At 26.5% G+C, this 16,906-nt stretch overlaps 1 protein-coding gene across 1 annotated transcript in view; it reads right to left on the bottom strand.

The window, feature by feature from the left end:
- LOC106685264 (protein still life, isoforms C/SIF type 2) overlaps nucleotides 1-16,906 on the bottom strand; it is a 106,038-nt gene that overhangs the window by 3,893 nt on the left and 85,239 nt on the right. Inside the window, exons 11-21 of the mRNA XM_014427832.2 lie at nucleotides 11,049-11,161; nucleotides 9,318-9,494; nucleotides 7,800-7,994; nucleotides 7,611-7,719; nucleotides 7,309-7,488; nucleotides 6,465-6,583; nucleotides 6,178-6,354; nucleotides 5,391-5,578; nucleotides 3,612-3,754; nucleotides 2,327-2,551; nucleotides 528-746 (exon numbers count right to left, since the gene is read on the bottom strand). Coding sequence (XP_014283318.1) covers nucleotides 528-746; nucleotides 2,327-2,551; nucleotides 3,612-3,754; nucleotides 5,391-5,578; nucleotides 6,178-6,354; nucleotides 6,465-6,583; nucleotides 7,309-7,488; nucleotides 7,611-7,719; nucleotides 7,800-7,994; nucleotides 9,318-9,494; nucleotides 11,049-11,161 — 1,845 coding nt within the window. The remainder of the gene's footprint in view (nucleotides 1-527; nucleotides 747-2,326; nucleotides 2,552-3,611; nucleotides 3,755-5,390; nucleotides 5,579-6,177; nucleotides 6,355-6,464; nucleotides 6,584-7,308; nucleotides 7,489-7,610; nucleotides 7,720-7,799; nucleotides 7,995-9,317; nucleotides 9,495-11,048; nucleotides 11,162-16,906) is intronic.

The following is a 16,906-nucleotide window of genomic DNA, read 5'->3' as shown; positions in this document are numbered from 1 at the left end:
TATATAAACATCAGGAAATAATTCATAATGATTAAACAAAGATTACCTAAATGAACAATTTTAAATTAAATTCCATTGGTAGTGAACTTTTTAGTAGGAGAAGTAGATTTTAAAACATACTGCAGTAATAAATTAATTTGAAAAATACTACTGAAAAAAAAGTTTCAATAATAACCACTTTCAGTTTAAAAATGATAAATAATCATTTGTGGGGATAGTTTAAGCTATAATAGTCATTAAAATAGTAAAGAGGCTTGGAGAAGTTTTAGAGAACCCCATCTTTTTAACGATTTTTACTCCCGTCATGATGGCCATGCTATATCAGTTCAACCGCAGTAATAAGGTAAATTATACCGCCATGAATGAATTCATAGCAACAAAGTGATTAATTCATTGAGCTTTATGGTGCTAATTAGGCAAACTAATTGTAAAATTTTACTAGATGAGCGTCGATTCAGACTAGAAGCTCATCTCAAGCGAATGTCATTTAGACAACCGCGGCTGGTGGCAGTGTGCACAAATATTACCTAGGTCTGCTGGAGGTGGTTGGTAGTTCTGAGGTTGTTGAGAGGATTGAATAAGGCGAGCTTGGCTACCGGTCGAACCAGCTGAGAGAGTAGAAGTAGTAGAGAGGGTCAAGTGGTTAGGAGTCCTTCCGAGGCCGGACTTCTTGCTACCTCCATCTTCCTCACCTTCGGACTTAGTACCTGGATCTAAGTCATGGCGATGTTTTTCTGATGAATCATCTAAAATGATGAAATCAAAGAATGAGAAACAATCATTAATTAGTCCAGGACAAATGATTCTTAAAGAATAATGTAATCAATCATATTCTAAATATGTGTATTTAAATAAGTTAAAAAAAAACTATACCAACAAGAATTATTATAGAAGTAAAATATTTATTTTAAAATTATAGTAGAAAGAATTTTCCATTGTTCTCATAAAGTGCATTAAGGCCAGACTGTATATAAATACATCTTACAAAATTTACATATGTTAAGGGGCAAACAAAATTTTGTTTTCTACAACTAAAATTTATAACTATGCTCAAAATTTGTACTTAACAATTATGAAATTATTTCCTAAGAAAGGCAAATTTCATAAATTATCAAACAATCCTGCCGAAACCACCGGATAGTGTAATTTGTAAAATGATAATGCAAATATTAGATCAAAGTGATAAAATTGAAAAGGCTTAGTCAGGAAGAACTTAATGAAATTTAGTTACAATGGCATTAATTAAATTTCATAATAATAGGGGCAATGCAACAATCTGTGAGAACCTGGTACTTTCCTGATTTTGTTCGACAAAGTTAAACTAATCAGTATCAGAAGCTATTCTAGTAAAAAATAACTGAAAATAACCAATTTGCTGAATTCAACCTTTTTACAGAGCATCAATGATACAAATTGAAAAGTTTACAAACTAATCAATAAATATTTACTTTGACAGAATATTTCTTTTTCATTTTAATTTTTTCCATGATGTAAAAGTAAAATGTGTACTACCTTTTGTAACCTAAAACCTTTCTATCTTTTGCAACCTAATTTGTATTCCTATAATTAATAAATCCCTATTCATTGCTACATCAATATCAAAACTTTTTTTTTAAAGCTTTCCCTTTAAATATATAAATATTTGTGTGTTAATATTGCTACAGGCTATATGTTTGTAAAATAACAAGAGTTTTAAAACTTTTAGATTTAACCCTTTCAAACAATTTAGTTCTAAATTGCAGAAAGCACCAGGAATTTAAAAAAAATATAATTTTATGTAATATAATAAAGAATCTTGAAATATGCTGGTTTGATAAAATTGTCCAGGATACAATTCAGAACGCATAGCACAGTTCATAGTAACTGTAATAGTTATGGTACAGAAAGGAAGTATGACAATGTTGAAAAGCTTCTGATTTTCTTGGGACATTGAAATAGAAAAATGCCTTGTTTTTTCTTATTGTTTAAATGCCCAAAGAAAAATTAATGAATCATATTTTATCAAGCTGAAAAAATTAATGCTCAATTTTCATTTTATAAATGAATTGCATATTTTTTCTCCGTAACTTCAAGGTGTTTTAAAAGATGATATATAGTAATAATAAATAGGAGTAGGAACTAATGATTTGATCAAATGCAAGAAGTTTTATTTTATTCATATTATTTTTAAATGGCCACATGTATTACAATTATTTTATCAAAAAGGACATGGGAAATTGCAGAGAGGTTACGCTGAATCATTAAAAACTAAAGGATAATAAATGTCAATGACACAATTATATTAAGTTCTACATCCTGTTATTATTATTCATCAAAAATTACATACCAACTGCATCAGATACAGTTTTACTTCGAGATCTAAAAGTCTGAGAAGCGCCTTCAACACTCGATTCCCTTGAATCTCCGTCATAGTCGATATTTCCTGCTGAATGACGCTGTGGGCCTTTTGGAGGTCGTTTAGACTTTCCTAGAGTCTGGGATCCAGGCATAATAACCGCACCTGAGGCAGTGGTCTTAGGTTGGGGCTGTTCGACCATTGTTCCTTTATGACCTTTAAAATAAAATCAAATCATGAATTTAGTGATAAAAAAAAATCAATTCATATATTTTTTAGTAACGAAAATTAATCCCTTTTGTTAAAAGTTTAAAAATCAGCATCATGGAGAAAGAGGAATCCTGAGCATGTTTAGTTTAATTGCATGTTTTAATTAAACTAAAATGAAATGAGAATACTTTTTTTTTATGGTTTTAGATGATACCTTTTTAATACTTATTTTTAAAGATATATTCTCCTACAACCTCCTCTTGGTCTTCTGATTTCTTTTATATACTAGTTAGTTTACATCTGTCACAAGTTTAGGTACAGCATAGGTTCCAATTTTAATTAACTAGAAAATTTGAGTCACTGAAAGCATCATATCTTTCCTGTTTCTCTCCAAGATTCATCATTGCTCTGTTTTGGCACCTGTGTCCAGTTTGATTCTTCCCCATTCTCAGTATTACTTAATTATATTTATAAATATCCTTGTATCAACTTTAATAAATTAATAAATTTGATTTTAATTCTTTGAAAAGGTCAACTATATTATATTTCACTTTCAGTGTATTCTATACTTCTTCTTTTGACAAGGAATCAAATAATCCTTGCAGGCAAAAAAAAAATGCTAGACACAAATTTAAATATTGATCAAATGTTCTGAATAAACGTATTTTCAGAATATATGGCCCTGATTTTGTCTTGTTGATCTATAAACGGCCTGCTATTATTTTGATTTTTTTTTTTCCTTTCATTCAAGAAGATTCTCTTCTTCCAATGTAAAAAGTATTCTGATTCTCTTCCAAGGAGTCCCTAAAAGTAACTTGAACTTTTAAATGACATACACTAAACAAATATATTTGTAGGTCTGAAAGTCACTGTGGTATCTTCCATGAATGATTCCTACATGAACATGAATGATTTTACCAACATCAGATTTTAACCCATTTAGTTTATGAATTCAAGAGTTATGTTACTTCTAATAGATGTTTTTTCTATCTTAAATTTACATTATCAATTAAACTTGTCAGTTCGCTTATTAAATATTAATTAATTATAATTAAATAAAACTCACTCTGTTGCTGCCCCCTTCCAAGAGTCGATGCACCACTGACTTGAGGTGTTCCTGGTTTTGTAGCAGGAATATTCATGTTTCTCACACTTTCACGAATAATCTGCCTTATGGTTTTTAAAAATGCATTTCTAAAATCTCCAGTGCTGAAAACATATGAAGATTCCTTACTGACAAAAGTTTTATTCAAACATTAATAAACATATAATTAGAAAAGAAATATTTATTCAAACTACGATAAAAATTTATTAGTAACTTAAATAATTTACAATATTAAAAAAGTTACTTTTTATCCTTTGTTTTAAAAAACTGTTTTTGATTTGTTACTAATTGAAAATTTTTATTATTTTGGTTCTAATTTTACAATATTTAAAACCATATTTGTTTAATTTTTAATTTCTTTTTTAGTTTAGAACTTTTTGCAGCTACATCAGATGAATATTTGGATACTTCACCTGCCTTATTGCATATTAGGAGATTTTCTGTTGCATAGTTTATTTATTTATTTTTACTGCATATTTTACAGTTTTTTTATTATATATTATTTCTTTTCTTAGGCTTATTCTGAGTATTTTTACAGCATAAAAATTGAGGCTTTGTCTATAACCTATAGATTTTTTCAAAACATTTAAAATTCTTCCGGAACCCCAAAATACTGAAAGCTGTTTTATCACTTTTATACATGTATTTAGATTAAAAATTCCTATTTTTTTTTCTGGCTTAAAGATTTGTGTTTAACCCTAGGTTTTTCCACAAAATTTGCAGATTTACTTTTCTTAACAGGACAATAAGATCTTCTAGTTACATTCCCTGTCTATCTATATTATGTTTAGTTAATATTAATACTTTTTCCTTCTCATTACCATTTTTGAGGTTTTGAAAAAAAAAAAATAGTGGTATTGAGTGTCGATATTCACAATTTATTAATATTTATTAATCCTTGACACTTGTAAATTTCAAAACAAAAAATTCTGATAAACGCTAATCTGACATAATCAAGATATTTATTTATTATACATACACATAGATACAGGTAGACATTTATTTATAATTGACTCTCCTAAGATAAAAACAAACTTGTGAGAAGAGACTCTACCCTCAAAAAAATATTTTTATATTTTAAAGTTCCCATTAATTCCATCACTTGTAAAGGGTAGTGTAGTGGAATTAGCTGATTATTGCATTACCTATTTTGCATTAATTTCTCAATTCTAACAAACTTTATATCAAATGGGAAGTAGTTGTGTAGAAGGTTAAAAATAATGGTTTAGTTCCAATGAAACAGTAAATGTTTATATTATTCACCCTACTTTGATTTGCTAAGGGAAATGCCAATGCAGAAGTTGCTTAAATTATTAAATTAATTATTTAGCTATGGAAAAATAATTTTATTTTGAACATGAAAGAATATAGTTAACTTTTCTGAATATTAAGTGAAAAACACACACCAGAATAATCTAATCACTTGAACAAAAATAAAAAAATATATATCTATACATATTCAATATATATAGTGTGGAATAATTTTAATGAATTGATAAGTACTAATTATAAATATTATAATTATAAATATTCTTGTGCCTGAAATTTAAATTTTAAGGGAAGAGTTAATGCTCATAAGACAAAAATAACAAATTATAATAAATTATTGTTACAATTATGTTGTTTTTTAAATCATATTAATGTAAGTTAAAGAGTATCACAAGATGAAAATATGTATTATATTTTTAATAAATCTAACAATTTTTTAATTATAATAAAAATATTAACATAAGAACATACCTGTTAGAGAGAACATACACTTTTTCAGATCTTCTCTGTAGCTGACTTCTTAGATGTATAAGCTCCCAAAGGAAATGAGATTCCATATCCTTAGCTGAACTAGCTCTCACTTGTACTTCCGTCACAGGAATCAGTACTTGATATCTTATTATCTCAACTTCATTTGGATTACCTTTACTAGCAACACTCTGTAATATAAAATACAAATGGAAGTATGAGAGAAGAATAAAAGTGATGATTCCAAAGATTTTGGAAATCATTATCATGTGCAATTTAAATAGAGGCTAAATTAAAATAAATAAAAAAGGTTAAATGTCCAATATTTTAAAAGTTTTATATACAGATTGTAGTAATGCCCATGGGATACATGAGTGCACAAGAACCTAATAATAAATTGTTTTTATATGATTTTTTTCCCAATAAAGTAACAGATAGAAGCAACATGTAAAGATTAAACAAAATTCAAAGATTAAAAAAAAAAAAGTTACTTAGAATTAAAGTTCAACTAAAACTTTTTTTTAGTAGTAGCGTATGCAATCTTTAGCACGATTTTAAAACAAAAAAGTGTTTAAAATACATTTTAGATAGCATATACTTCAATAAATATGGGACCTCTGTCTGAATGGGGAGTATTGATGGACCCCTTTTCCCCCGGTACTACAGTTTGTACACTTTCTATCAAAGAATGCTGCACAAACTGTATATATGTATGCACATATAATATATGTTTATATTTTTTTGTTTAGTTTTTTAGTGAACTAGAAAATTAATCACTTATGAAACATACCATCAGTTTCTTCTTCTGTCGTATTCTTTCTTTGCATAAAAAGACAACCGCAGATTTAAAAACAAAACACATAGCATGCAGTTCCAGGCCTTTCTTTATTTTTCCAAGGAAATCTGAAATATTCAACCATTCAACGCCACCATAATATAGGAGATCACCGGGACTCAAGTCAATTGGCTGTGGAAAAATAAAGTGACTTTAGTATTCATCTTAATATAAGGATGAAAGAAAAGAAAATATTTCAATTAATTATATACATGCAACCAATAATTATAAGACAAACAAACCTGCTTGCATGATTTTTGGTGCTGTCTAAAAAGATGGTCAAAAATTGCACCATATTCTTCATGTATTCTCTGCATCTCGTTAATATGTTCTGCTACTTTTTCCATTCCTTTCAAAGCCTCTGTAATAGAAATAAAAAAAAAATGATATAATATTCAAAGCAAAATTGGTATTTACTCATTAGTCATAATTATTATTTATTTAATTTCTAACTTCAAAGCATACAAATATTAATAAAAATTCAGAAACAAAAGAGTGTATGGTTAGTTTAATACTGTAACTATTACAAACATACATAAATGTGGGATATATTTATTGTCCAACATCCAGAGCCATATCTTGACTATTGACAGTCACATAAATCACATCATTATAAATTATCAATTCAAAGACCAAAATTATTGATTATTATTTATTTTATTATTTTATTTTTTTTTAGATGCTTATTAAGGAACAATGAATACAAAATGTAGCATGAAATGGATTGCATATCTATAGGAGGAAAAAAAGCGAAAGCTTTCTAATGTTATTTAAAGTAAAATAAAATGGTCTAATCTTTAGTTTCAAACTGAAACTCAGAAATTTAAAAAAAAAAAAAGATTTATCTAACCAATTTATTGACTATGAATTGTAGTAAAGTGAATAGAACTAGCAGATATGCTGAACAGTATTTTTGAGATACAGTGAAGGAAACTGTCACAAACCCAGATGGAACCCAACATAAATGATGAGACTAAATGCTGTAAAAACTTCCAAGTTTCAGGATTATTACATTCTACCACTAAACCTGAGAAATATTGCTTCAAACTATTATATGAACATTGGTAACCATAATAATAAACAAACCTAATAAATGTAAATGCTGGTCTGACTGTGGATCGGTCAAGTTTCTAAGCTGTTGTAGTAACAGTGGATATTTAAGAATCCTTTGAATTGGTTTAATGAGGTATGATTCGAGGGTAGAAGAGTGCTGCTGCCTTGGATTTCTCGCTGCCAAGAATTCTTGCAATGCTTGGTTACCTTCATCTGAAAAGTACATAAGATTTAGTAGAAAACTACAATTGTATCTCAATAAGAATAAATAAAGATAACTTAATTAATTAAAAAAGTAATTTATTTAATAGTAGATTTTTTTTTCGAATACTCACTAGGGTGAAGAACTTTTTGAGCTTTAGAGTGACTTGCACAGAAAGAGCTGTACAGTTTAAAGTGGTTGACATAATACAGAAATGCACTTCCGACTGAGAATAATACATTCTGAAAAAATTAAATAAATTGAAATAAAGAGAAACATGACAATATAAATAAAGTCAACCAAGTATAAACTTTTTTTTTACCTTGAATTGACTGGGATGATCAAACTTGTGAAAGTCTGGCTCCATTTCAAGAGCCTCTTCCAAATTCTGCAGAAACTGTCTTTGGAAAGAAACAATTTCTTGAATATTTCCAAACAAAGCACCAATTTCAGCTTGAGAAAGAAATGTTTCTTTTTTAAGAGGCTCTAAGTAATTTTCTAGTAAACTGTTTAGGTGCTGCAAAATAAGTATAAAAACGCTTTTTAAAATAATCTGTAGAGCAAATGTAGTTTTAATTTCTGAAACTGGGAAATTATTTTATTTTTAGTAACAATAAAATCTTTGGCTCCAAAACTTAAAGCTTAAATTAATTATTCTTAATTAATAGTGTATCAATATAACAAGAACAATAAAAAATACTGAATGTTTAAGAAATAATATCTATATTTTAAAATTACAAACTTGTTATTATCTTAACCAAAACTAATGTATAGCTTGACAAGTCATGAAAGAACCCCTTAGAGCCCATGCACTAGTTGAGTGGAACTTGTCCGACTCCCTCCGGAACTTGTACTTCAATGACAAATGGTAAGCTTGTTGAGGATAAATGTTTCAAAAACCACCATAATAATCAATTTTGGTGATTTTATACTTAGATTTATTGTGATTTAGCCTGATTTTTTCCAAGTTTTATCTGTTATGTTTTAAACAATTTCTAGAGATAGTTTTGTTGTTTTCTGTTTGGACTACTGTTTAATACAATATTTTTCATGAATCACAGAGTTAATAATAAGTTGCTTTAGTAACCATAAACAGATGAAAAAAATATTTTTTTTGCTATTTTTCTAAATTTATTGCAATAACAATTTACAAATTAGGACATATAATTGAATGAATGTAAGATAAACCTAAGTATTAAAACAAAAATTGTAGATGAAGACCTGATAGCTGAGTGGGTTGGGGCAAGGATCCCAAAAGCTTAGTTAAATGGGTTGTGGGTTGGAATTCCACCAGGGTCAGTCAAAATTTATTACATGCCGGTCCCGAGGAATGAATCTTGACATTCCCACTCAGCGGTTGTATAGGTCCTCAGTGGAGGACTTAAGCAATTAAATAAAAAAATTCAAGATGGTTGCTGTTTGATAAGACATATGTTTGGTTATATAGAGGCAGAACATTTTCTCCTCTTTGAAAGTATCCTATAATCCTAACATCATCGAGACAAGTTTCTCAGTTGACTTACCAAGCTATGCATATTTGTTTTTCTAAATTTAAAAGATATTTATCATTATATTTTTTGTTGTTATTGTTGTAAGACATATACGAAGTCATCATCAGGCTTAAGAAGCAAGGAGGAACACAAGACCAGATAAATACATATTTTTGATTTAATTACGTTTTAAGAAACCTTTCCAGACTCTAGGTAACCTAAAATGTGGAAATGAGTAAGAAAATTTTGAAAATTTATTCTCTTTTACCTATTACAATATTTCCTCTGTCTTCAGTGGTATGGAATATTCAAAAAGTTATAAAATATGTACTATACTACCTAAAACTAACCTTTACATATGTTCTCTCTGTGTCAATCAATTCAAGAATGACTTTCCTCAGTTTTTCAGCATCTGTCAATTGTCTGCTGGGGGTAAGTCCTGCACCTGAGCTAACCACACTACCAGTCGGACTTGACTTTCTGGTTTCAACCGGAGATCTGCAGAATCCTGTAACCTGTTCAGCAGTCTACAAGAGATACATAGAATGACTTTTTCAACGAACAATTTATATTGTTTTGTTAGAATGGCATAAACTTATAGGAATCATCAATTTACTTTAGGCAAAAATCTCAAGAGCATAAAAATTAGCCAAAAAACAAAACAAAATAAGCCTGGATAATAAGAAACTATATTTGGACAATATTTGTCTTAACAAAGGAAAAGAGTGAGATAAGTATATGAAGAACAAATAAAATAAAATAAAACTAGAACAAAAGATAAAAAAAAAAAATTGTAGTCTTGTGAGTCCAGTGGTTAGACAGAAACAAAGAAGACAGCGAGGAACAAAACTCAATGGCAGGGATTGAGCAGGGTGTTTAACAATTATTTCCCTAGTCTAGAAATAAACTAACAAAAAAATAAATACATAAAAGAATTCAAAGAGACTAGAAAAAATGAATACAAAGTAAAAACAACTGAAGCATAAAACTATGAGTACAATTAATAGAAATGCCTTATAAATAACGATTTGAACTATTAAATAAATACAAATATTTTCAATTTTATTTATAGTTATTGTATATTAATTTCTTTTTCATCAAACTTTCACATAAGGAAAATCTCATCAGAAGACTAGGACCAATTACACAAATAATCAATTTAAGAAAAAACACTACCACGTATAATTCATTTCTGTTTTAGCTTCAATTTAGGTACTACAGTATCCGTTATGATTTACTATCAAGATAGTATGAGTAACAAATCTAGTCATCTGAGGTTGGTAAAAAGGACCAAATCAGTGATTTTGTTCCCAAAATCAAACCGAATCCTTCGTTTTTAAATGATTTTGGAAATAAAAGGCTCAACTGACTCTATTGCAGGACCTGTACAACACTTCACTTCAGTACTTTAATGATAAATTAAATATAAGTAAGAAAAGATCAGTACTTAATGAGACATATTTTTCTTTAGAAAAGTAACTGCAATCTAATCAATATCACCAAGTTATCAAAATTTAAAGATGTCAATTTTATGTTTATGCCCAATAAATATATTTATAAGTTTTATTAACATATTTAAAAGATTGATTAAAACCTTTTTGAATTTAAGGTATTTATAATATATCATGTTTATAAAGAACATTTATTACAAAAATATCTCTCAACCAATAAATTATTAAATAAATCATTGATTTTCAAATCCCAGAGAATTTTCCCAAATCCCTATATGCTGTCTTTTTAAAAATAAAAGTTATGACATGATACTCTCAGATATCTCCAAATAAAAATAATTTTCTATTTCAAAACATGGTAGTGAAAGTTTAGTGTAATTACAATTACATAACTATTAATTATTGTTCTGACCATAGTAGTGATATATTAAATATTTTTTCAATTTAAAAATATGGGTACCATTCATAAATAACAAAACTTTAACCTTCAAATAGGCTTTTAGTAGTGTTATTACTGATACAAACCTTTGCTTAATAAAGTGGATATATAAAATTTAAAAGTAATATATTTTCTAATAAAAAAAAAAAATGTTCACAGATATTATTTAACAATTCTCTATCAATACTTACTTTAAGGAGATTTTCAATTTCAAAAGAATTCGCTCTAGTAGTTTGTTTGGATGCTGGTTCACTGTTTGGTGGAGCAGGGGATGTTTCTGCTTCTGGAGAGTAAAGCTCCTTACCTGATAAATAAAAGTAATGTAATCATAAATTTCTAAGAGAATAAATAAGTATCACTACTATTATAACATTATTGCTTTACCAGCATTGCAGCTGTCAATTTTCATTTGTGATGCTAACTATAAATAGGTTCGTGACTAATTTGTCAATGTGTAAATATGTAACTCTAAATAACTGGTTGTAACTTATGATAAGTCGGTTTCAGAGGTGTTGTTAATAAAATATAAGTAAGAAAATAACAATTTACTAATGATTAAAAATTATTAAATAAAGTCAAACTTAAATTTTGAAATGTAATCATGGCATGATTACTTTATAAGTTAATGATCATTCATTAAGAAATTGGCCATGTGAAACCACCAAAGCTTAAAAATTCAAGTTCTTCAGTGCCTATTAGTCTACTTAGAGATAAATTGCATATTTTTAAGATGGAACTTTTTTTTATAGGTCGAATTTTAAAACTGATGATGGGAAACAAACATATTGTATTATTGTTAATTTCTATAATAATCTTTATCTAGAAGGGCCTTAGGTCAGGTCCATGCACCTTAGTTTTGCCTGTTGGTCCAATATCATTTGTGGAGGAGATTGTTTGTTTCTACTCCAACTAGGGTCATGACTTCAGTAAACTTCTAGCTTTCAAATAAGGCATTTCATCTTCTTTACCATCTCATTCTTTTCTTATATATTTTTTTTCATATTTAATTTTTGAATATCTATAGGTTGAAATGGAATTTTACACTTAATATAATAAAATAATTTTTGTTATTTTTTTTTATTGATATTTAAAGAAGGACCCATCTTTTTGAAAGATTTCATTAGGAAAAATTTGTTATCATTAATAATTTCAAAATTAAATTTTGTTTATTCATATAAAATTTTCAATTCTAATATGTTTTACGGTTATGTATATATTTTGTAATGCTAACAATAGTTATAGTGAGGGAAATATCCCCAAGGCCACATGTGAGGAACTAGTGCAAATCATTTCCAGTTAATTTAAAAAAAAAAATGATCAAAAAGGATAAAATTCTACAATAAAATACATAAATAGGAAATATTAAGAAAAACTATACAGGGTACTTTCACAAAATCATTTTCCTATCATGAGTGAGCATTTCTAAAGATGTACCTAAAACTTTTTCATAGGGAGGATTGGGTAAAGGATAGGATGCACATTTTCATTACCTTTTATAAATACAAAATCTAACTTTTATGCATCAAAAAAGCAAGAGACGATACCTTCATGTTTATTTGCTCTATGAGTTGTCTAAATATTTCTTTTTTAGTTTAGATTATTTCTATGAAATTACTAATAATAAAAGTAATTAAAAGGACTTATATTATATAAAGACATATTTTACTAGCCTCAAAGAAATAAACACATGAGATAATATTTAAAATATGATTTGAAAGTTATCGGAAATATATCATTAAATTGGAATTAACAAATTAATATTATTATAGGCCTAACAGTTCTTTAAACTATTATGTTACTTTTGATATAAGAAATAACCAAATAGTACCAATTCATATTGTCTATAAAAAAAAAATGGACTTTTATTGCTTATTCTAATTGCTTAAATTTTAATAGAATATGAAAAAAAAACTTTTAAACTTATAATATTATTAATGTAGAAGAGAAAGGAAAAAAGAAACATTAAAACAAAAGATTGAGTAATAGTAAAATTATAAGAATAATTTTAAAGGTTTTTTCAATACAGTAGTAGAACAAGACAAAGAAACAAAAGCACAATAGACCTGAGAAAATAACGGACTCATCAATGAAATTAATGGGTCTATATTAAAGAAAATTTGTAAACAAACATTAATTCAACTAATAGCATTATGCCATATAACCTCCATTGTTCTCTAGAACCATTGAACAGCTGACTACATTTATTAATTGGTTTGAAAACAAACAATGGAATAATGCTTAGTTTGATATGTGTCAAGATAACTAATATTGAATAAGATAATCAATTCAAGGGATAAAGTGCACTCAATTGACTTAATATAAGCAGTTTATTGAAAGCATACTAGCGTTCAAATTCAGATAATAGAAAAGATCTATTTCAAGAAATGTAAGCAAAGGAAAAGAAAATAATTAAATAAAAACTAAATTAACAATTCCATTTGTCTTGTACACTATGTAAACTATATATTAACATTAAATAGAAATGTAAATTAAAGAAATAATTTTTAGTATAATTTAAATTAAATATTTTTTATTTTTATTTTTAACTAGTAACATTTATCCAGTATACAAGAAATTAACAAATTGTTAATAGCGATTCAATTAGAAAAAAATAAATTAAAAAATTCTCTAGGTTTATGAATTTATATCTAAAAAAAAAGATTATAATAATATATACAGAAAAAGAATGTAAGTCCTTTATAAGCCAGTCCAGCGAGGGTTGAAGCAATCTGATGTAAAATGTAAAAGCCATGAGCAAAGACCATGTTATACTGGTTTAAAATGTTATCTACTAACTACAATGTTTTATGTAATTTGCTAATGTGCATTTCAAGGGCAAGGTGTTTCCTATTACACCTGGTTCTCAGTGCTCAACCTCAACTGAGTCATCAATGAACAGTTTGAAACTAGTAGCAGAATTACCTCTACAATATGGAAATAAAGTAATGTCATTTAGCTTATTATATTTAGACTTAACATTTAATTTAAAAGGTAAGTAAATATGCTCTGATATAATACCTTTTTCAATTATAAGTTTATTAATTATTTTTTATTAAATAATACTAAAACAATAGCAAATTTTACTAAAATAATCCTGAAAATCAGAATAGTTGTATATTGAATCTTCAAAGCATTTCAGTCAGATTTATTAGTCAATTTGCCTTTGGTTTTTTTTTTTATCTATGATTTAAAGGAAAAGCTATAAATTCTGTGCCAGTTAAGAAAATTAGGTTAGCTAAATTAAATTTAAAAAAAGCTTCGCTTTCTTTCATAGTGAGGAAGTATAATATTTCACTTGAATAAATGGGCCAAATATATCAACTCATTACATATTAAAATTAAAATATGGGGAAAAAAAATGAATAGCGTAATTTTGATAATGGTAAAGAATATAAATTATACAATTCAACTGTTGGTCTTAATTTTTTTATTAGTTTAACATAAAAAAATAGAAAATGTTAAAAAAAACATTGAAAATGATAATAGCTTAAATAAAATAAGAAGAAATTTACATGGATTAATTTTTCTAATAATAAGACCAGAAAAATTTTTAGTTAATATTACTTTTACTTTACTTTGGATAGTAATCCAAATGTATTCCCTTCAATTTAAAGGCTTCTTAATCTCTCATAAAATAATAAATATTGTGTCAATAAAAAACTGAACCAAATGTATAGAGAATTACAAGTCTTGCTTTTTTATTAGCAACATTATTAAATAACATAAAACAGTGTTTGGTATTATCACTTGGAGTGCCAATTATTCAGTATAAAATAAATGAAATGCAAATGGATATTACTTAATGTTACTAGCTAATTGAAATATTTGGTGTTAAATATTTATATGAAAGAGATATTTAATTATTTCTTCACATTATATTGCAGACTAAAAGGAAGTGATAACTAAATATTTTTATATAATGGTAAAATGCTCTGAAAAGAGCTAATTGGTTATAGACAATAATTATTGAGTACTTTAAAACTTATGTCTTTAAGCCTAGCAGTTTTGAGTCATCAACATTAAAACTGATAATCATTAATATTTCAGGAGGGTTTCATTCACTAATAATTTAAAATTTGAATTCTTTTCAAATTACTAATTATTAATTTTAAACTAGTTTACCAATTATGAACAATTTCTTTATTCATACTTTACACACATCACCCTTAAAACTTTTTTTTTACATGATATGAATAATAACAGTTAAGATAATCTTATTTTTTTAAATAAATTTATTTTCATTGGTTTAAGTTGCTTGTAATAATCCTTTTTTAATCCTGCAATTTTGGGGAATTAAAAAAAAAAATTGGAATTAAAAATATGTATAGTAACATCATTATCATTAGTAACAAAAAAAAAGATCATTTTTTAATTTCTAGACAAACATTAATTATTTAATAATAGTCTTAAAATAATTTTATCTTGTTGATGTTAAATCAAGCGTGTAGCCAAAAGTAATAATACTAATAATGAATTAAACTTATACAGAAAATATATAAAATTAAAAATGATTAGATCTTTAGTTAATGGGTTTAGATTATGAGGATGAACTATCTGCATCATGGGAGAACATGAAAAACAGAGTTAATGAGAAGCAAGAGAATTTTTATTTTTTTTTTTTTAGAAGATGGTGTAGGAGATAGTCTAAAAAAATAAAAGTAAGAAATATTTATTAACAATTGACGTTCGACCCACATTGTTGGCCTTAATCTGGGCAAGATAGTAGGTTAACAATGTTAGGAATATAAAGTGAGACATTTCTTAAAATTAAGCAATAAAGATACGAACAAACTAAAATGATAGAAATAATTAAAAAATAATAACAGAATAACAGATAAATTTATAAATTATAAACTGATAAAGTAATAGATGATGATTAATAAAAATAAGGATAAATCCAGTAATAAAAAAAGATAAATTAAGGTACAATGAAGAAGAAATCAAGAAGGGTTATGATGTAAGAAGATAGAAAAAGGTAAAAAACATAAAAAGGAAATTGATAAATAACATAAGTACAAATTAGGTAGTAATTTAATGTAAGAGTAATAATAAATATAAAAGAAAAAGAAAATACTAAAAACTATAAAAGAAAAGAATAAAACAAAATAGAAGATTATTTAACAATAAAAATAACAAGAAGAAAATTTGTTATTAAAAAGAAAATTTAACAATAAAAAAAAAAAAGAAGAAAATTACTAAGGAATAATATAAGACAAAACAGAGAATAATTGTACAATTGATTAGAATATGAAAAGAAGATAATAATAAGATGAGGAACAAATGAAAAAAAAATAGATGATATTGAAAAATTCTTAAATTTAAGAGTTCTAGAAATTGTCAAGGATTAGGTCATGAGAGCACAAGAAATAGAAAGAACTATTGGAGTAAAGGTGTAAATAATGGTTATTATTTTTTGACATAAAATTAGAATTTGTTTATCAATTTATAGCTTATTCTTTTACCAGTCATTACAATATTTTTTAACTTTTTTTATTATTTTCTTCATATTTATATCTCTTTATCACATATCATATATCATATATCGATCACTCTTTATGCTACTGTAATTGTTTCACTTTCTTTGTAGTCCTGATGAAACTTAGCAATGTAACAACTTGGGAACCAACTGTGCAAGTATTTTTGATGAAATATTTTTCTTTCCATAATATTATCCTTCATAAATGGATTTGTAACTGTAATATTACTTCTACTAAAATTTTATCAATTTTTAAAATCTAAATTAAAATTTTTTATCAAATACAAATATTTTTATCACTAACAGTGAATACCCCCTAAGTGAAAAAATTCTACTGATTAATTAAATTCAGTAATTTTTTCTTTGTAATAACATTTTTAGAAACAAGTTTCTAATATTTGCATAAAACAAATCAAAACCAGTCTACCGTTGCAAGAACTCATGCATTAGACATCAATTTCCTAATAAATTTGAAGTATAAGTGACATTATGGAAACATTTTTATTTGTTTAAACAATACAATACATGTATTATCAAACAAATCTATTGAATATTCACAATTGGTATTTAATA

Source organism: Halyomorpha halys, unplaced genomic scaffold (genome assembly GCF_000696795.3).
Source record: "Halyomorpha halys isolate HHAL.00 unplaced genomic scaffold, Hhal_1.1 Scaffold675.1, whole genome shotgun sequence".
Lineage (NCBI taxonomy): Eukaryota > Metazoa > Arthropoda > Insecta > Hemiptera > Pentatomidae > Halyomorpha > Halyomorpha halys.
The sequence above is the reverse complement of the archived record's forward strand: the minus strand, read 5'-3'. Positions and strand labels throughout refer to the sequence as shown.